This window comes from Castor canadensis, chromosome 7 (genome assembly GCF_047511655.1).
Source record: "Castor canadensis chromosome 7, mCasCan1.hap1v2, whole genome shotgun sequence".
NCBI classification, from domain to species: domain Eukaryota; kingdom Metazoa; phylum Chordata; class Mammalia; order Rodentia; family Castoridae; genus Castor; species Castor canadensis.
In genome coordinates, this window is record NC_133392.1 from 36203625 (window position 1) to 36226428 (window position 22804).

Here is a 22804-nt window from a genome sequence, read left to right on the forward strand (position 1 = left end):
GTCACTCATACAGTACCTCTCTAATAAAAAGTACTGTAATTTATTTAAAATTCATTTACTCTAAAGGCAAAATTAAGAAGGGGATTTATCCTATAATAAGATGTATATTATGTTATTTTTATACTAAAACTGCGAGTTTTAAATTTATACTTAATATTAAAAACAATGGTACTAATTCATGTTATCCATCATAATTTCATGTATACAATAAAAGTTGTTTTGTCAATCGTTAAACATTTTCAAACATTCTAACAATAACTGTTCTAAGTGTTTCATCATCTAAAGTTTGGATCCTTCTCTAAGGCATTTACAATGAAGCACCTAGAAAACATCTCTAGCAAGTATCTATTTCTCAAACATTTGTCTATTTAAATATTTGCTATCATTGGTTTTGTTTTGTATTTTCCTTGTAAAACTTTTAACTGCTCTCTGTTGATATTTTATAGAAATACAACATAAAAAGTATGTTTTTAAAAAAATGCCCCATTACTTACAGAGCAAGAAATTAAGCTTACTTAAAATGGGCACTCTATAAACCATGCCTAAGAGCCACTTCTTCTAAACCTTTTAGTTTTCTTAAATTGGCCAGGAAAAGGGCTTTCATTGGCACTCTCAACCTATCTGACACTTGTCTCTAAATATGGGATAACATATCACATCAGACTATCTGGGGGACCCCAGCAATAAGGGACAATTAAAGCCAGACCAGAGTGATTGGTTAATGGAAACTGTTGAGTAACAAGGGGAAAATTATAAGAATAAAAATAAAGACATGCTGGTAATGGTGGTGCATGCTTCTAATCCCACTGATAGGGATACTAAAACAGGAGGACCATGAATTAAGGCCAGCTTGGGCTACATAGTGAGTTCCTGGCCAACCTAAACTGTATGAGACACTGTACCTAACACAACAACACAAAAGTCACTCCTGCCAGCCCTTCCAAAGTAAAGCCAAGGGGTTAAAAAGAATGGGTTCTTATGTGTAGGTATTTTGAATATTTTTCTTATACAACTAACATTTGTTGGCAATTTAACAAGAGGTTTTAAATCAATCTTGGTTTTTTTTCCCCAAGGGGTAACATTAATGCTGGAGACTAATAAAACTTTGTTCTCTATAGCTCAAAGAAGAATGTCAGATTCTAAATTTGTTTAAGATCCTTTTCATGGTTATCTGCCTGCAGAAAACTGAAACTAGATCCATGTCTATCACCCTGCACTAGTATCAACTCAAAGTGGATTAAGGACCTTAATATCAAACCCAAAACTCTGAAGTTAGTACAAGATAGAGCAGGGAATACTCTGAAGCAATAGGTATAGGCAAGAACTTCCTCAAGAACACCGGCAGCACAGCAAGTAAGAGAAAGGATGGACAATGGAACTATATGAAATTAAAAAGCTCTGCACAACAAAAGAAATGGTCTAAAACTGAAGATACCACCCACAGAGTGGGAGAAAATATTTGCCAGCTATACATCAGACAAAGGACTGATAACCAGAATATACAGGGAGCTCAAAATACAAAACTCCCCCAAAATCAATGAACCAATAAAGAAGTCAGCAACTGAACTAAACAGAACTTTTCAAAGGAAGAAATCCAAATATCCAAAAAACACATGAAAAAATTCTCACCATCCTTGGCCATAAGGGAAATGCAAATCAAAACCACACCAACATTCCACATCACCCCTGTTAGAATAGCTATCATCAAAAACACCACCAACAACAAATGTTGGCAAGGATGCAGGGAAAAAGGAACCCTCATACAATGCTGGTGGGAATGTAAGCTACTACAGCCACTTTGGAAAACAATATGGAGGCTTCTTTAAAAAAGTACACATGGATCTGCCATATGATCCAGCAATACCACTCCTGGGGATATACCCAAAGGAATGCAACTCAGGTTATTCCAAAAGCACCTGCACACCCATGTTTATTGCAGCCCTATTCACAATATCCAAGTTATGGAAACAGCCAAGACACCCCATCACTGACAAATGGATTAAGAAAACATGCTATTTATACACAATGGAATTTTACTCAGCCACAAAGAAGAATGAAATTTTGTCATTAGCAAGTAAATGATGGAACTGAAGAACATCATCTTAAGCAAAGTTAGCCAGTTCTTCCTCATATGTGGATTTTAGACCTAAAACAAATGCAGTATTATTATTATTGGATATGAGTCACACGCTAAAGGAAGAATATGCACAGGAGGAATAAGGAAAGGTAGGAAACCCAAAACTTGAAAGTGTTTGATATGCCCACTGTAGAAGAGCAAATAAGGTAATCTAAAACTGAAAGAGGCCACTATGGGAAGGTGATCAGGAAGTAGTGAAGACATTTGGTAAAGATAAATCAATTTGGGTTGCAATACACACGTGCATGGAAGCAATGCTAGGAATCTCTCTGTATAGCTATCTTTATCTCAAACTAGCAAAAGTGCTGTGTCTTTCTCATTATCTCTTATGTCTTCTCTTCAACAAAATTGGAGAAGAGGGCAGAACAGGTTCTGCCTGGAAGCAAAGAGGGTGAGGGGAGAGGGAGGAGGTGGGGGGCAGGGGGGTAAGAGGGAGAGATGGCCCAAACAATGTATGCACATATGAATAAATGAATAAACAATTTTTTAAAAGATCCTTTTCAAACTATGGAGCCTTACCTCAATCAGTGTGCAGATAATCATAAATTTTGGGGGTCTGCAAAATACCAGGCCTCTCCACAAGATCTCCTAAGTAAAGGTAAATTATCTAGCACATTGTAAACATTTTGCTCTCCTATATCCTACAGTGTATCAGATATTTAAACTAATTACCTTAGAGAAGAAGCTAACTGGAGATCCTATTAAATATTGGAGCCACGACTATCATGGCCCCACACACACCAAAATTATTTTCCTGTGACCATGGGAAATCAAATGTAACTTGATATAAGATAAAAGACACTTGAGGCTGTGGAGGCATTCCTCTTAGCTCTCTCTGAAGGCCTACAAGTGTATCCCAGCTGTAAAAGAGAAAAAGTATTTAGAAGAGTCATAATTCAAGGAGCATCATTAGTGTTCAGAAATGATGAAAGTTTCTTTATATTTGATGGTGAGGCTAGTACTGTAACTTTATAATATAACTTTTGCTTCTGGACAGATTATAACTGTTGGTGAGCACCATGAACAACTTTACCCTTACAGGGAACAGTGAATGTCCCCACAGGTAATTAAGTATGCCCTACAGTCAAATGTAAATAACTCAACCCAGGACTCCCCTAACAAAAATCATGTTAAGATTTCTCATAACAACCTACCTCTTCACTTAACCAAAAATGGACAACAGGTGGATACTGTTTGCCATCTTTATAAAGAACATTGATACAGTTTCTATGGATGACAGGTGTTTTCATTATGTTATATCTATAGACTTTATATACTTCCTTAATGATATTATGATTCTTTAAAATCTTATTAGCTTTATCCACATAAAAATCATTTTTAAAGGATGGTTTTCACTAAAAAACCATCTTTGATTTCTCTTTTAGTAAAAGAATAACTTACTGTCTCCTGGCCCTTCTCCTGACAGACCTTTAAGTAAGTTTTCTGCCATCTGAATTTCCCTTGTCACCTCCTAAATTATAAGATAGGAAAATGACATTTTTTTCCCTTTCTAGGTAAGGCCAGTGCACAAATTCAGCCTGAAGAAGCTATTGAAGATTTGGACTGTCTCTCCTCTGTACCCCTTTTAAGATTAAAAGGAACCAAAGTCATTTATGGGAGAAATGAGACAGGAGACAGGGAAATTATGTTACTTTAGTCAATATTTAAAGGGCCAGACTCTGACATTGGAACAAGGAAGTAAAAGGTGGAAAAGCTAGAGCAGCTAGCCCCCTCCCATCTCCTTTTAGACAGGGAGAGAAAGAGGAGCTACCTGCTTTCCTCTTTGAGATGTTAACAAGCTGCAAGAATCTTTGGATGGGTAAAAAATAATCATGTCTAACAAAGGAAAGTTCTTAAACACATCTATTATCTCTATGATTTGGGTAGGCCAGGATGATCCCTCCCTGTTTTAACAACAATCTCTGGCACCCAGATCCATTATCTTTGACCAGGTGTATTCCCCCAACTCTCCAGTACAATATTAGAAAATGGGGGCCACCATTTTGAGTCTTTACTCCCATTTCCTGCATGGGGAGCAAGTTTCTCTCTCTCTCTCTCTCTCTCTCTCTCTCTCTCTCTCTCTCTCTCTCTCTCTCTCTCTCATATTGCTCTGACTTGGATGTGTTATTATACAAATTGTAAGTTCTGCCCATATTTTGACCACAGACAACACAGCAACCCTAGACCAAAAACCTAAAGTAGCACCACAGGTACCTGGATTAGTAGCAAATGTTTCAGAAGGGGACCCTCTATGGTGACTAACATTCTATTTGATCATAAATATAACCTCACATCCATTTGGTGCCAGAACAAATATACACCTGCCTAAGATGAAAAGAAGTCAAAAATTCTAGAGCAATTCAAAAAACAACAAGCAAAAGTGAAAATAAACCAGTTTAAAAAAAAAAGAGGGAATTTGCTAAAAATAAAGTCGGTGGCTGTCCATTTTCAAGGCATTTAATCCTAGGTGCTATCAGCTTGTGGGTGTGTGGGGAGGGTCAACTAATTCAAAAACTTCAACTGGGTGGGGCAAATCACGATAGAGTGAGGAAATAGGTTACATGCCAGAAAACATGTATCACAGGGAAGACTTCCTGCCATGGATAGACAAAGGGAGGTAAAAACTTAAGCCTACTTCTAAAATTTGACCAATCCCAAGAGACATAACCCAATAGGATTTAGGCAACATCCAAAAAAATGTACACCCCACAGTACTCATCAATGAGGAACCAGGGGACAGACTTGCACACTAAGCAATACAATGTTTATTGTAACAGTTTCTGGGGTCTCTGCTCATCAGGCACCCAACCTTGCAAGGTCATCATTAAAGTCTCACTTCCATTGTATTCCATGTGTCTGAGAACATTCTTTGAGTTTGAACAGGTAAGTGTATTTTTCACACAACTTTCTCCAGGATAGATAATATGTTAACACACATTTCCCAATAAATGTTAGTACATCCAAATCACACAGCATATCTTCATCACAATATAATGAAACTTAAAAATCAATAACATAAGGGAAAATGGCTGTTATACAACATGTTCTTGAATAAATGGGTAAAGAATGTTATTATGAAAACCTGAACACATTAAGATACAGTAAAAATCAAAAACTTATATATAGAAAAGGTGAAATGAAGCAAAAAGCAGATCTTGGATGGAAAAAGAACTATAAACATCCACATACAAACAGTGAAAATACTCAAAATAACAGACTAATCTCAAGGACAGAAGAAAAAAACATGTAAACTTAAAAAATGGAAAATAACACATTAATCACTGAAACCAAATGTTACTTCCTGGAATCAGTTAATAAAACAACAAATCATTGTCTGGGCTAACTAAATGAAAAGAAAGAAAAAACCCAATGATTAAATTCAGACTGAAAGAAATGAGATACTTACTTATTTTATGGACTAATGCAGGGTGATTACATAATATAAGCAATAGTCCACCAACAAATTAGATAACAAAATATATGAAAACTTCCTAGAAACACACAAGTTACCAAAGCTAACTCAAGGTCAAATAAAAACTGTGAACACTTGCAACCAGTAAAGCCATTGAATTTGCAATCATAGGCTCTCAAGAAAGAAAGATACATAACAACATAGCTGAATTATATCAGAATTATAAACTGTTGTCCATGTAAAATGGAAATTTATTAGGCCACATAAAGAACAAAGTACTAATGCATGCTGCAACTTGTATGTGCCTTTTTTCCTGGTTTCTTAGCAGAAACCAGGAAAAAAGACCACATACACTATAAATCCTTCCATATGATAGATCCATGACTAGAGACAGAAGAATAAAGGTTACTACATGATGGGCCTGTGAAGTGGGGTCTGATCATTTAATTGATATGGTAGGTGTTTTTAGAAAGATGAAGAAAAAATCAAAATGAATGAGCATTGTTGGCTCCAGAGTACTATGGAGGCAGTAAATATCATTAAAGTGCACTCCTTCACAGAGCTAATTTTATAGTATGTGAATTTTACCTCAATTATCTGAATGACAATACTTGCTGAACTGACCTGCATATTTAATGTAATCCCTATCAAAATCTGTAATAGCTTCTTTGCATAAACTGAACTGACAAGCTCCTCCTAAAATTCATATGGAAAATCAAGGGACCTACAATCACCAAAAATCTTGAAAAGCAATAACAAAATTTTCTCAATTTGAAAATCCAATACAAACTTACAGTAGTGGAGACTTCACTACAGCATAATACTGACATAGGGCAGAACAATAAATCAATGGACCAGAATTCAGAGTTCACAAAACAAGAGTGCCAAGAAAAGTCAATGGCAATAAAGAGCCTTTCCAACAAATGGGAGAGTGACAAGGCAAATCATGTTTACCAGCTACCTCATATACACCAATCTCTGTGTGTCTGTGCAAATTCACTTGAAGTTGTACTTAATTAAGGTTTCTCTCATCTATCCTTTTACTTTTCCCCCCACAGACCACTATCTACATCATTTAAACCTCCTGAAATTCTCTCTCCTATCCTCCAATGCAAATGTTTTAAGATATCAATCCACCATACATGCAGTGAGTCTGCCTAAATTAATCCATTCTTTTCAGTTCTCCCATACTGTATGTCCAATAATGAATACCACCCTCCTCCCATGACATGATATTTTGTATTTTCTAACTTGGTTGGAAATTTTATTTCAGAACTTACATCCTTTCTTTCATTCCTGATATTAATCATTAATGTATTCTCTTTATTTAGTCCATATTGATAAAATTTGTTAATTTATCAACTGTTTCAAAGAATTAGAGCTATTTATTTGGAGTTGGATCATTTTTATTTAAAGAAAAGTGTATTCTAATTATTTAACATTTGATTTATTTTTCCTATGATGCTTGGTGTAGATTCATGTAACATCATAGGTCCTCAAAATATCTGTCAAGAACTATTAGCCTAGAGAATTAAACATCATTAGAAAATATAAGACAATTTCAATGAACAACAAAATGCCTATGCAGTTAAATAGCTAAGCTGCTGTTAATATATTTTTTTAATTTTGATATGGGGTTTCCCTATGTACCCTAGACTGGCCCCAAGTTTGTGGTTCTCCTGCCTCAGCTTCTGAAGTGCTGAAAACATAAGCTTTAGCCACCATACTTTGCCCTCATATTGACATTTTACCTCGTCTATTTTGATCAGGAAATAGTCAATGAAGTCCCGAGGATTATCAACATCCAGTGACTCTTGATGTTCTTTGACTTTCTCAAAAATGTAACTTTTTATATAAATGGCATTTTTGACAACAGTGTTATGACTCCCTGGAAGATAATCAAGGAGAGCTGGAAAATTATTGCAGATCTACAAGAGAACACAATTATATTTTAAAGAAAATTAATGAACATGTTCACTATATAGCAAATTCTGATAAGAAGTTATAATAATAAATGCAAACAAAAAAATTCCTTTTTCTGGAGGGACAATTCTTATTGTAAATATATATCAATTATCTATGCTTGTAGAAATATTTGTGGGAGAAAATTCTGAACAAGTGTCAAAGAGGATAACAATTTCCTAACTCATATACCATCTATATGACATAAAAGCTTTTTTATATTCATTCATTCTTTTTCTATAGCAATTCCTCCCTGCGATGTTGAAATGCAAGATGACAAAATTAATGTAACACACCTTGTGTAAACGACAACAGAATGCAGGGCATGCCAGTTCAGCACAGGGTAAAATTGTGAGTCTTGTTCTTATTGTTGTCCTCATCATTTGGTGATACCAAGATTTGAAGTCAGGGCTTCTCATTTGCAAAGCAGGCACTCTATCACTTGAACCATGCTTATAGCTCTTTTTGCTCTCCTTATTTTGGAGATATGGTCACACTTTTGCTCAGGACTGGAATCCAACTTATCTTAGCTTCCCCATAGCTTGAGAGAACAGATGTGCACCATCATGCCCCACTTTTTGTTTTTGTTAGATGCATCTCACAAACATTTTTGCCCAGGCTGACCTGCAACCACAATCTTCCTGATCTATGCTACCCAAATAGCAAGTATCACAGGCATAAGTCACCAGTACCAAGATTTATTTTTGTTTTGTTTTGTTTCATTTTAATTTAAAGTGGATACACACTATAACCAATCATTTGTCATTCATATCCCAGTGACCTTGTCACCAGGAAACCAACTAAATATCATTCACCCCTATCCTACTCAGTGATTCCTGGAAGCCTCTGTATCCAAATATTATCCCTCCTTGATGAAAATATTGCCTTCCTGAAAATATCTTAGAATATTCCTGCCAAGTAATACAACAAGGGTCCATAAGGGTAAATGGAAGAAAAGACTCATAGGTAACGGAAGTTTGAAAATCCATCTGGATATCCATCCAGTGACATGGTCATCCTTTGGGCAGTTATCAAAGGACTTACTATAAAAAGCTTTTTTGGAGAAGAGGACCCAAGATGCAGATTGCTGATAGGCCCCACAAACCTGAAGGAAAACCTTAGGTTTGTGGTAGCAAATATAAGTGGTCTGGCTAGTCTGCAAATAAAAGATTATCAATATATAGGCAGACCATATCTACAATAACTAGGCCTTAAATAAGCCTTTTAAAGTTTAAAACAGCCCCAGACATGTGGGCACGACTGTGTCACTGCATTACTGGGGAGCAGTTTGGGGTTTTTTTCCTTTCTCTTTTTGTTCCATTTTTTATTTTTTGGACTGGAGTAGCCTTCAGTCCATGAAAGGCCATCCAAAGTGCTAAAATTCAACTCAAAGGACTGTGATTTGAGTCCCTGAAAGTGCCCAGAAAGTCTCAGACTACAGAGATAAGGAACAAGAATCACCAATGCAGAACTGCTCACTGCCACCCAAGAGGCACCTACAATCTACTTAGATGAGCTTGCTGCTTTCAGTCCTGTATACTACATAGTTCACCTTAGCTTGCAGGCATTAATTACACCCCTCCAGGAAAAAGCTTTTGGTCTAATAAACATAGTGAAATCTTCTGCCCTGCCTGGTGGGGAAGGGGTGGCTCAGCTCACACTTCCCTATTCAGAGAAAGATAGCATGGGTACCAACTAGCCAGTCTGAGCATAGCCTGTGGGAAATAACTCATTCGACCACCTCCAATAAGCTAATAGTGAGCTGAAAATGCCCACCAGACAGCCTGAGCTAGAGCTTCCAGGCCTGCCTGGTGGGCAGGAGGGGTTAGCCACTTCTCTCAGAACAGCTCTAGCAGGCAATCATCTCCAAGAAGCTGCCTACTTAAGTAAGCTGAACATGACTGTCCCCCTTAAGAGGAGACTGTGGCTAAATAATCTGATTGGAGCACCCCCAAATAAATCCAGTACAGAGGAGCACCACTGGTTGCCACCCAGCCCAACATATCTATCCTAAGGAGGGCCAGGGACTCATAAAAAGCCCGTTTAAAGGGACAGCACCTGGAAAGAACGCTGCAGTCTAAAACCTGGGGATCTGAAACTTGAGGGGAACATGCAGTGTATTCATTGAACACCAAGGAAATCCACTCCTCTCCACAACAGGGAAGAAATTTGAACTTCTAAAAAATTTATTTTTACTTGTCCTTTTGTCCTATTTTGTTGAAAATTTGATTTGCTTATTCCTGTTTTGTTCCACTATATTTTCTTTCTCCTTGTTTTCTTCTTTCTTCTTTTTCCTTATCTTCTTCTCCTTCCCCTTCTACCTTTTCTCCCACTTTCCCTAACTCTTCTTCACAGATCACTCAACAACTTTATACTTACCACCTTTATACATTACTCCCATCCTTTCTATCCTTCTGCAATTCCTGATAATAAGCACCCTCTTCCACAATGATTAACCTACATCTCTATACACATTAGGGTCTTATTGCCTTAGATTCCCCACATCTCACTTCTCTCCCTCCATTCCCCATTTTCATTTTTCTTCATTCCCTCTTCAACTTCCATTATTTTAACACTGATGCAAACAATTTTGATTTTCCAAACACCCTTCCATTTATAGAAAATATGGCCAAAGGTTTTATATATCATGGAAATAACTGCTTTGGCATTGAATCTGTGAATATGCTAAGTTATTCTCCCTGGTCAGTGAATAGAAATGATGCACCAACCTAGCCAGAACATAGAAATTCAGTCAAGGTAAAAATAACAGATGACTAAAACCCCTCAATGAACTAATTAACAGCACATGAACAAATCTCAATATTGAGGTATGTGGAATAGAAGAAGGCGGAGGAATATGACTCCTCAAAAGTTCAACAATCACACAATAGAGGACTTGGTGGAGCATGAATGGGATGAAAACTCAGTTTCTGAGTTCAAAAGTATGATGATAAGAATGTTTAAGGAACTTAAAGAGGACATACAAAAATAAACTGAATGCATTCCCAGAGAATATGAAGAAAAATACTTAAAAAGACACAGAAACAACTAAATGAACTCAAAGGAGGATACAAAAACACATCAGAATGAAATCAAGGAAAATATAATAAAAGAGATAAATGAAGAAGGCAGCACAAGGTATGAAAAGGGAACATAACAATATATGTAAAGTCTCACAAAAAATTGGAAATCCTGGAAATAAAAGACTCCTTAAAATAAATGCAAATATACTTGAAAGCCACTACAGAAGACTGGAACAAGAGGAAGACAGAATTTCAGGACTTGAAGACAAAATACATATAAAGGAAAAAATAGATGAATACACAGAGAAAAGATTGAAAAGTTATGAATGTGCAAGAATTCTGCAATGCCAGCAAAAGACCAAACGTATGAATCCTAGACATTAAAGAAGAAGTGCAAGTCAATGTTATAGGAAACATCACCAACAAAATAATACCAGAAAACTTCCCAAATGTTGAGAAATAGATGCCCATCCCAGTACAGGAAATCTCCAGGACACCAAACAGACATGACCAAAATAGAACCTATCCATAGCAAATTATAATTATACTTAAAACAATTAGCACACTGAACAAGTAAAGAATATTGAAACTGTAAAAGAGGAAAAATAAAGTAATATATAAAGGTAAACCCATTAAAATTATAGCAGGTTTCTCATTAGAAACCTTAAAAACCACAGGGCATAGAGTAAGGTATTTCATGCACTGAAAGAAAATACTTCAGACCTGGAAAATTCTACCCAACAAAGCTATCACTGATAATTGAAAGATAACTAAAAACCTATCATGACAAACAGAAGCTAAGGATTAAACATGGTCTGGAAGATGATGGATATGTTAAGGACCTGAGACTCTGAGCGCTATGATTTGAGAAAAATACTTCAAATTTGTGGTAGAAAAGATCAGGAACCCCTGCTTTTGTTCCCAACTAAGAAACCTCCAATACACAGGATGCAGATAATGTTCAACAACGAACCCTTAAATTAGCTTTTTTATGCACATAATATCCAAGAAAACCCCAGCACTGGGACAAGCAATGGCTGATGGTCCACCCAATGGAAAGTTATTTCTCCCTTTTTTTTTCCTTCCCTTTTTTTCCTTTTTGCCTTCTTTTCTCCTGTCTTAGAATGTGGAAAGCAAAATCACAACACAAAGAACTGCAGAACAAGTCCTGCAAATATCTGGTACTTCCTGGATCCACCATAATTTGTGGACATGAAACTTGCTTATGCTGCCTGCCTCTGTTGTCCCAAAGCTGAGTTGAACTGCAACCTCATCAGGTGAGCACAACACATCAACTACACTAGAGGGAACCACAGAGTCCAGCACAGCTGATGGGCAGATTTCATCCCCCAATGGACAAAACAGGATGCCAAATAAGCAGAGAGAATATTTTACCCCTGCCTGATAGCAGTGGAGTGGAACACCAACCTGACACAGCCACTGTCTGGTTAAAAGAAAAAAATTCCACCATTTTGGAGAGACTGGTAGTAGGCTGACACTGACAAACTTCCAAGAGACAAGCAGTGGTCTAAAAAGCTCAATTCTAGCTGCTAGGCCTACCCTGTGGGCAGTACAGTCTGGTAACTGCTCACAAATGAACTTTTCAAGGGACCACTTTGGAGAAAATGCTTATACCAGATAGCCCATCCCACCAAGAAAAGCCTGGACTAAAACAGCCTGAGCCAATCCCATCCAAAGCTGCCCAATTGGAGGGGCAACATCAACTGCATACAGGCCAGTATGTCAATGTTAATAAAAAGCTTCTGCACAAAAAAAGAAATGGTCTCTAAATTAAAGAAGCCACCCACAGAATGGGAGAAAAATCTTTGCTAGCTATACATCAGACAAGGGACTGATAAACAGAATATACTGGGAGCTCAAAAACTAAATTCCCAAAGTATCAATGACACAATAAAGAAAAGGGCAACTGAATGGAACAGAACTTTTTCAAAAGAAGAAATCCAAATGGCCAAAAAAACACATGAACAAAATGCTCACAATCCCTAGCCATAAAGTAAATTCAAATCAAAACCACTAAGGGAGATCCAAGATGGCGACTACAGTAGGGAAGCAGATAGCCTGAGCTCTGACTCCAAAACCTCACTGAGATGCTGGAGCCACACTTGGCAGAAGTAAAGCAAAACCAGAATCAAACATTTGACACCCTGAACCCCTAGACCATGGAAAGCTTCCCCACAACACATTACTCTAAGAAAACTTGAGGGCTGCCACTGCCACCAGAGCTACTGCCACTAGCTCCAAACCTGCCTACAAAACATTCTACAGACAAAACAGGTCTGTAGAATTCTCCCAGTCGCCCCTGGGAAAAACTAGCACAGCCCCTGGGCAGACTGACACCCCCCAAAATAAAACTGAACAATAAACAGTGAATTGTAATCTAGTACAACAGCAGAGGGGGGCATGAAAGCTGAAAGTGCACAAGAGAAGGGGGGAGGGGCAAGGAGCTAATCTCAGCATGAACTATCAGTAAATAAATGCCAGAAAGAGAGGAAGGCCAAGAGCAGGCAGGTGATACACCAGTCCCCAAAGCAAGGCAGATAGTAGATCACAGAAATCATCTCCTGAACCAGTGAGCAGCACCCAAATTCAAGCAGCCCCACAAAACTGAATAACAGTGAACTGTCATAATACACTGACAAAGGTCAAGGGGGGGAGCTGATAGAACATGACCCTTCCCAAGAGAAAGGGGGCAGGGCAGAGAAATAAGCTCCCAACCCAGAAATCTCAGTAAACAAGCACAATGAAAAGCCACCTCCAAAGCTGGACAACTAGTGGACGACAGAGCTGATCTCCTGAACCTGAGGGAAGATTTCAAACCTAAATGGCCACACCTTGCTGGGGCATGAGCTGACCAAGCAGCTGCAGCTGAAAGTTAACACAGCTATCAGCTGAGGTAATCAATATCCCAGACCACCTGCATGATCTGGCTAAGATATCTCAACTCACAATTTCAATTCAGCTGGTAGACAGAAGAACAAAACACTACACACAAGCCAATCATAATCACCAAGCAAGACCACATCAGAGATTCAGTTTATATGCCAATACCAGGACTGGATACAGGAGAAGTAACTCCAGAATTTAAATTAAGACTGAAATTCCATTGCTCCTGAACTGGCATTTTTCCTTTTTTTGTTGTTTTTTGTTTCTTTGTTTTTATGTTTGTTTGTTCGTTCATTTTTTCCTGTTGATTTCTTTGGTTTTTGTTTGTTTGTTTTGTTATGGGGGTTTTCTATTTTCATTTTTATTCCTATTATCTTTTCTTTTCTTTCTCTTTCTATACTATCAACTTTGCAATCACCTTCTCATCAATACTCTCATCCCCTTCACTCTCCATCTCCTGTGCTAAAAGCCACTGCTCCCCTCCCCAACAACTCATTCTGCCCCTTCTCATCCACTCTCTTCCCCCAGCACTCACCTTCCCCTCCCATTCTCCCTCAACCTGTCACCAGACTACTCCTCCCTCCTACACAGTCATCACCCACTGACCAACTTTACACACCCCAAACTTCTGCAATCCCTAACACAAGCACCCTCTACTACAACAACAGAAATATACCCAAACGCAAAGACCACAAAAACCAGCAGCCCCCACACTGCTTTCTGCAGTCACATACCTCACTTCCCACCTCCCCCTTTAGTGCCACTCTAACAAACACCCCAAATTTCTACAGCAGGCCTTACAAATGTTAGCCAATCAACTCCAATTGCTTATATACATTACCACAAAGGGGTCTCCTATACAATATTTAAACTACTGGTCAGGCATTAAAACGTGAATTAGTTATTAAGAAATTACACCTACACCAGGGACAGAAATAGCATACAACTTAGCTGAAAATCCAGGACAGCAAAAAAAACAAAAATTAAATCATGGGAAAGAAAACAGGTGACCAAAAACACCAACAAGCCTATCAAGAACATAGTTGCTCAGTACCAAGTGGAGTGATGGGAAGAAGAAAAAGTGATGGAAACCATTCTCCCCCAAAAAATAACTTAATACAGGATTCAGAGGGAAATGGAGAAAATGGATACCCAGTTCCAGACTTCAACAAAACAAACATAAATGAGATATCAAGGAAACAGTGATGTCCACAAAAACACCATAAAAGAAAGAATCCTGCAACTGATCACTGAGAATTTCATGGAAATGTTACTAGACATGGTCAACCAAAACATATAAGATGCACTCAAAAAATTTCAACACACCAAAAATGAAGACTACAAGAACACACAGAAACAAATAAATGAACTCATAGGAAACCTAAATAAACACCAAAGTGAAATGCAGAACACCATAAATAGAGAGATAAATAAATTAATGATGAAAATAGACAATAATAAAGAGTAAGTAACTCATGACATGGAAAACCTCAGAAAAAAGAATGAAACAGAAACACAAAACACAGTGGAAGGCCACTCCAGCAGACTAGAACAAGAGGAAGGCAGAATCTCAGAACATGAAGATAAAATAGAAATTACAGAAAAACTGAAGAATTATTAGTCAAACAACTCAACACCTACAAAAGGAATATGCAAGAACTCACCAACTCCATCAAAAGACCAAACCTGAGATTCATGGGCATTGAAGGAGAAGAGGTGCAAGCAAAAGGGATTGATAATATATTCAATAAAATAATAACAGAAAATTTCCTAAATCTAGAGAAACTTATGCCAATTAAGGTACAAGAAGCCTCCAGGACACCAAACAGACTTGACCAGATTAGAACTACACTGTGACATACTATCATTAAAACAACAAGCACAGAGAACAGAAAAAATATACTGAAGGTTGTAAGAGAGAAAAAGCAAATAATATATGAAGGTAAACCCATCAAAATCACAGCAGATTTCTCAATGGAAACCTTAAAAGCAAGAAGGGAATGGAGTGAGGTATTCCAAGCACTGAAAGAAAATAACTTCTACCCTAGGATACTCTACCCAGAAAACTATCATTCAAAATAGGTAGAGCAATAGTCTTCCATGATAAGCAGAAACTAAAACAATATGTGACCATGAAGACACCACTAAAAAAGATTCTCCAAAGAATTCTGCACACAGAAAATGAAAGCAAACAAAACCATAAGAGGACAAGCAGTACCAAACCACAGGAGAAGAAAAGACAAGGAATCAGAGAGTAACATTGATTCAGCTGCACAAAATGAAAACCTTAAACAACAAAAACATCTAAATGACAGGAATCACCATGTACCTATCAATATTAACACTATCAACAGACTCAACTCCCACATCAAAAGATACCACTTGGCAAACTAGATTAAAAAGGAAGATCCACCAATCTGTTGTTTAAGGGAGACCCACCTCATTTTTTTCTCTTTTTTTTCTTTTTGTTTATTCATATGTGCATACAAAGTTTGAGTCATTTCTACCCCTTTTGAATATGGCAGAAATGTTTTGCATTCTTGTATGAGTATCAAACAATGAAACCTATTGAAATTGTTCTAAGGGGAAAGAGGTAAAGGAGAAAGATGGAGGTGGTGAATTTAATTAACATATAGTATAACAAGTTACCAGAACCACTGGGATGCAGCAAAGTCAGCCTTAAGAGGGAAGTTTACATCCATGAGCACCCATATCAGAAAACTAGTGAGATCACAGATAAATAATATGAGTATACATATCAAACTCCTAGAAAGACAACAGCACGGCAAAACTAAAAGTAATATGAGACATGATATAGAAGACAGGGAAATTCTATTATTTTAATAAATATTTAAATGGCTAGGCTCTAATCCTGGAACAAGGAAGTAAAGGCTGAAGAGTCAGACCAGCTATCCTCCTCCCATCTGCTTTTAGATGCTAAGTTACAAAAACATAGAGACCTCCTTCTGCTTTCCGCTTTGAGATCTTAATAAGCTACAAGGATTATTGGATGGGTAGAAAGTAATGAAAGGCAAGTTCTAAAGCATCTTATTGTCTCTGTGATTCGGGTGGGATATGGGTTTGATTTAGGAAGGTAACTCCTTCCTGTTTTAACAGCCATCTCAGCCATCCAGGGCCATTATCTTTGACCACATGTATTCTCCCAGCTTGCCTGTATAAGATTAGGAGATAAGGACTGCTTTTTGAGTCTTTGCTCTCATTTCTTGCCTAGGAGCAAGAAATGCTTCGCTCTCTTACTCTCCACTCTCCCTTTGTCTATACTTTATCCTGTTATACTAATATAAATCCTTGCTAAAACTTTCACCTTGTGAGACTCCTCATTGTGAGACACCTTGAAATGCTTTTCAATGTTTGTGGGTCTCAAGGACCTATGATTTTGCATAGAAACTGGGAACCTGTGGAAGCCCCTTCATCTGTCCTCTGGTGACATAATAGATGGAAAGAGATTATAAAAATCACAGCAGAAATCAATGAATTGGAGTAAAAAATAATAAAACAAATCAATGAAACAAAACTGTTCTTTGAAAAAATGATCAAAAAACCTTTGCCAAATTAACTAAAAGAAAAAAGGTGAAGTGAATTAATAAAATCAGAAATAGGAAAGGAATATTAAAACAGACATAAAATTCAGATTATCATATGGAAATACTTTAAAAACCTGTATTCCTGCAAATTGAAGAATGAAGAAGATATACAGAAATTTCCTAATATATATGACATACCAAAATTGAATCAAGAGGTTATTAAAAACTCAAACAGATCTATAACAAGTAATGAAATTGAGACACTTATAAAGAAACTCCTAACAAAGAAAAGCCCAGGCCTTCATGGATTATTCTATCAAACATGTAAAGAAAAACTAACACCAATCTTCCTCAAACTATTTTGTAAATTACAAAAGAAAGGAATACTATCAAACATTCTACAAAGCCAGTATTACCCTAATACCAAAGCCAGGTAAAGGCACATCAAAAAAAAAGAAAAAGAAATTTACAGGCCAATATCCTTCATGAACATAGATTCAAATATCCTCAATAAAATACTTGCTACCAGAATCCAACAGCATAGGAGGTTGGCAGCATGGCTCAAGTCATAGAGCAACTGCCTAACAGGCTTGAGGCAATGAGTTCAAACCCCAAGATCACCCAGAAAAAAAATGAAAGAAAAAAACTTTTTTAAAACTCTAACAGCACATTCAAAAGATCATATACCATAATCAAGTAGGTTTAATTTCAGCGATGCAAGAAAAGTACAACATTTGCAAATCAATAAATGTAATACAACACATAAAGAGAAAGAAGGACAAAAGCCACATCATCATATCAACAGATACAGAAAAAGCCTTTGACAAAATTCAACATACTTTCATGATAAAAGCTCTGTAGAAATTAGGAATAGAAGGCACATTCCTCAATATTATAAAGGTTATATATGACAAACCTATAGCCAACATCATACTTAATGGAAAAAAATTGAAACTATTTCCTCTAAAGTCAGGAACAAGACAAGAGTGTCCATTCTTCCCACTCTTATTCAACATAGTGCTGGTATTCCTAGCCAGAGCAATAAGACAGGAGAAAGAAATACAGGGAATTCAACTAGGGAAGGAAGAAGTCAAATTGTCCCTATTTGCAGATGATATGATCCTATACCTAATAAACCCTAAAAACTCTTAGATCTCACAAACACTTTTAGCAAAGTAGCAGGATGCAAAATCAACACACAAAAATCAGTAGCATTTCTATATGAAAAAAATTGAACAGTCTGAGAAAGAAATCAGGAAAACAAAACCGTTCGCAATACCTTCAAAAAATTAAAATACCTATGAATAAAAAGGAGGTGACCAACTATACAATAAAAACTACAAATCATGGAAGAAAGAAATCAATGAAGACATCAGAAGATGGAAGGAGATCCCATACTCATGGACTGACAGAAATGATATTGTGAAAATGTCTATAACTACCAAATGCTTTTTTTTCTATATGCTCAATGCAATCCCTATCAAAATTCTTCAGCAAGATAGAAAAGTCAATCTTAAAGTTCATTTGGAAGGACAAAATAAAATACCTCAAACAGCCAAAGCAATCCTAAGCCAAAAGAGCAATGCTGGAGGTATTGCAATACTTGACTTCAAACAATACTATACAGCCATAGTAATAAACACAGCATAGGACTAGCACAAAAACAGACATGAAACCAGTGGAATAGAACAGAAGACCCTGACACAAACCCATGCAATTACAGCCATGAGATTTTCAACAAAAGTGCCAAAAATATGCACTTGAAAAAAAGACAACTTCTTCAACAAAATGGTGCTGGGAAAACAGGATTTCCACCTGCAGAAGACTGAAACCAGATCCCAGTCTCTCACCTTGTACTAGCATCAATTCAAAATGGATTAAAGATCTTAATCCAGGAAAAAATAGGGAATACATTGGGCCACATAGGCATAGATAATAACTAAATGGAACTACAATTGTTCAGCAATTAAAAGCAAGTATTGAAAAATGGGACTGCATGAAACTAAAAAGCTTCTGTCCAGCAAAGGAAGCAGTTACTAGACTGAAGAGACAGCCTACAGCATAGGAGAAAATCTTTGCCAGCTATCTATCTGACAAAGGACTAATTACCAGAATATACAAGACACTCAAAAAACTAGCCTCTCAAAGAATCAACAATCCATTGAATAAAAGGGCAAATGAACTGAACAGCCAGTTCACAAAAGAAGAAGTACAAATGGCCAATAAACACATGAAGAAATGCTCAACATCCTTGACCATAAAGGAAATGGAAATCAAAACTACATTGAGATTCCATCTCATCCCAGTCAGAATGGCTATCATCAATAAAACAAAGAACAACAACTGCTGGTTAGGATGTGGGGGAAAAGGAACACTTCTACACTGATGGTGGGAATAAAACTTAGTGAAACAGCTATGGAAAACAATGTGGAGGTCCCTCAAAATAATAAAAATAGAACTACCATAAGATCCAGCAATACCTCTCCTAGGTATATATCCAGAAGAATGTATTGCAGGATGTGATAGAGCCATTTGCACACCTGTATTTATTGTAGCACTATTTATAAAAACCAAGCTTTGGAAGACACCCAGTTGCTCCACAACTAATGAACAGATTAAGAAAATGTGGCATATATATGCAATGGAGTTTTATTCATTCATAAAAAAGAATGAAATTATGTTGTTTGCAGGTAAATGATGGAAGTGGAGAACTTACGTGTTAAGCAAAGTAAGCAAAAAAAAAACAAAGATTGCATGTTTTCTCTCATATGTGGAACCTGTACCTATAAGTTAAATGAATTTATAGAAACATATACAACTCTGTGTGTGTGTGTGTGTGTGTGTGTGTGTGTGTGTGTGTGTGAGTGTGTGTGTGTGGTCCTATATGTATACACACACATATATATGTGTATTAGTGAGTCCATCTGAGGGGGCTATAGTAGGTGGAAGAGAGAAAGAAAATATTAGAGAATGAAAAATATTGAAACAACCCATCTATCTTTGAATAAAATGTACACTAAATTTTTTTAAATGAAGGTCAGGAGGGAAAAATAAATCTTTTCCAGCAGTGGGTACTAATAGGAGCAGAGTGGATACAGGAAAGGGGGAATGAGGGTGTATATGGTGAATGTGTTTTATATCCATATATGAAAATAGAAGAATGAAACCTGTTGAAAACTGTGATAAGAAAGGGGGGGAAGGGAGAATAACAGAAGGAGTAAATCCAACTAAAATATATTTTAATCATATATATAAAAATCACAATGGGTCCCCCTCTACAACTATTATATGCTAATAAAATCATAAATAAAAATGATATTGTATAAGCATTTATGTAAATGTCACAATATACTCCTTGTACAACTATAATTTTCTAATAATAAAAAATATCAAAAAGAACTTTTCAGTTTTTTTGTGATTTTTTTTAATTTTTATTTTATTCATATGTGCATACAATGTTTGGGTCATTTCTCCCCCCTTCCCCCAACCCCCTCCCTTAATCCCCCTTACCCCTCACTACCTGGCAGAAACTATTCTGCCCTTGTCCCTAATTTTGTTGAAGAGAGAGTATAAGCAATAATAGGAAGGACCAAGGGTTTTTGCTAGTTGAGATAAGGATAGCTATACAGGGAATTGAGATGCATTGATTTCCTGTACATGTGTGTTACTTTCCAAGTTCATTCTTCTTTTTTTTTTTTTTTTTCATTTTTCTTTTATTATTCATATGTGCATACAAGGCTTGGTTTATTTCTCCCCCCTGCCCCCACCCCCTCCCTTACCACACACTCCACCCCCTCCCGCTCCCCCCCTCAATACCCAGCAGAAACTATTTTGCCCTTATCTCTAATTTTGTTGTAGAGAGAGTATAAGCAATAATAGGAAGGAACAAGGGGTTTTGCTGGTTGAGATAAGGATAGCTATACAGGGCATTGACTCACATTGATTTCCTGTGCGTGGGTGTTACCTTCTAGGTTAATTCTTTTTGATCTAACCTTTTCTCTAGTACCTGTTCCCCTTTTCCTATTGGCCTCAGTTGCTTTAAGGTATCTGCTTTAGTTTCTCTGCGTTAAGGGCAACAAATGCTAGCTAGTTTTTTAGGTGTCTTACCTATCCTCACCCCTCCCTTGTGTGCTCTTGCTTTTATCTTGTGATCAAAGTCCAATCCCCTTGTTGTGTTTGCCCTTGATCTAATGTCCACATATGAGGGAGAACATACGATTTTTAGTCTTTTGGATCAGGCTAACCTCACTCAGAATGATGTTCTCCAATTCCATCCATTTACCAACGAATGATAACATTTCGTTCTTCTTCATGGCTGCATAAAATTCCATTGTGTATAGATACCACATTTTCTTGATCCATTCGTCAGTAGTGGGGCATCTTGGCTGTTTCCATAACTTGGCTATTGTGAATAGTGCTACAGTAAACATGGGTGTGCAGGTGCCTCTGGAGAACTTTTTAGGTTTTAACGGGGAAATCTAGTAAACAAGGAGCTAGCAGGTTTGAAGACAATTCTATAGATGTATCTTAATTTTCCTTATGGCAAAACAAAAGACTTAGGCATATTTCCCATATGCTCAAATCATGATGCTCTAGGCAGGACTGTGGTGTTTAAGCATTCACTTCACCATTTTGCACATACAGAATTTTGGACACTTCAGAAAAAAAGACAATGAGTGTTTTTTTTTTAATAAGAAAGGATCTTGGTCTTACCTGCATCCATGGAGAGCTCAAAATCATGATAAATTCATTGAGTTTTTCCATTAGGGTAAGAAAACTCTGGTCTTTATAATCAAATTGATTTTGGAAAATAATAGAGCTCATAACATTGCAGGAAGCACACTCCAGGATAAAGGTGGGATCACAGGATGAGCCTGAAAAATTGGAAGCAATTTTAAAATACCATTAAAATATACACTTCCTCATTGAGAAAGAATATAGGAAAACAATTCCATTTACAATAGCCTCAAAAAAATCAACATCTAGGAATAAACTTAAGAAAGTATGTAAATATCCTCTATAAGGAGAACTACAAACCACTGAAGAAAGAGATGGAGAAATACTACAGAAGATGGAAAGAACTCCCATGCTCATGGATTGGTAGAATCGATATAGTAAAGCTGGATGTACTACTAAAAGCAATCTACACGTTCAACACAATTCTCATCAAAATCCAAACGACATTCATCACAGAGATTGAAAAATCTACCCTAAAGTTCATTTGTAAACATAAAACACCACGAATAGCCAAGGCAATACTGAGCAAAAAGACCAACGCTGGAGGTGTCATAATACCCGACTTCAAACTATGCTATAGAGCCATAGCAATAAAAACAGCATGGTACTGGCACAAAACAGATATAAGAACCAGTGGAACATAATAGAGGACCCAAATATGAATCCACACAGCTATGTCCACCTTATTTTTGACAAAGGCACCAAAAACATACAATGGAGAAAATACAACCTCTTCAACAATTGTCACTGGAAAAATGGTTATCTGCCTGCAGAAAACTAAAACTAGATCCATGCCTGTCAACCTGGACTACTATCCACTCAAAGTGGATTAAGGACCTTAATATCAGACCCAAAACCTTGCAGTTAGTACACAAAATAGCAGGGAATACCCTGGAAACAAAAGGTATAGGCAAGGACTTACTCAGTAGAACTCTATACCAGCCCAGCAACTAAAAGAAAGGATGGACAAATGGGACTACATGAAATTAAAAAGCTTCTGCACAACAAAAGAAATGGTCTCTAAATGAGAGTAGAAGAAAATATTTGCTAGCTACACATTAGAAAAAGGGCTGATAACCAGAAT

General features: G+C 36.9%; 1 protein-coding gene across 3 annotated transcripts in view; it reads right to left on the reverse strand.

Annotated features, from left to right (window-relative positions):
* Positions 1-22804, reverse strand: part of LOC109686868 (cytochrome P450 2C26-like) — a 62440-nt gene that overhangs the window by 34862 nt on the left and 4774 nt on the right. For 2 of the 3 annotated variants that reach the window (XM_074078722.1, XM_074078723.1), the window contains exons 4-5: positions 21697-21857; positions 7301-7477 (exon numbers count right to left, since the gene is read on the reverse strand). In XM_074078722.1, the coding sequence (XP_073934823.1) occupies positions 7301-7477; positions 21697-21857 (338 nt within the window). The remainder of the gene's footprint in view (positions 1-7300; positions 7478-21696; positions 21858-22804) is intronic. The other variant, XM_074078721.1, reaches the window with a different exon arrangement.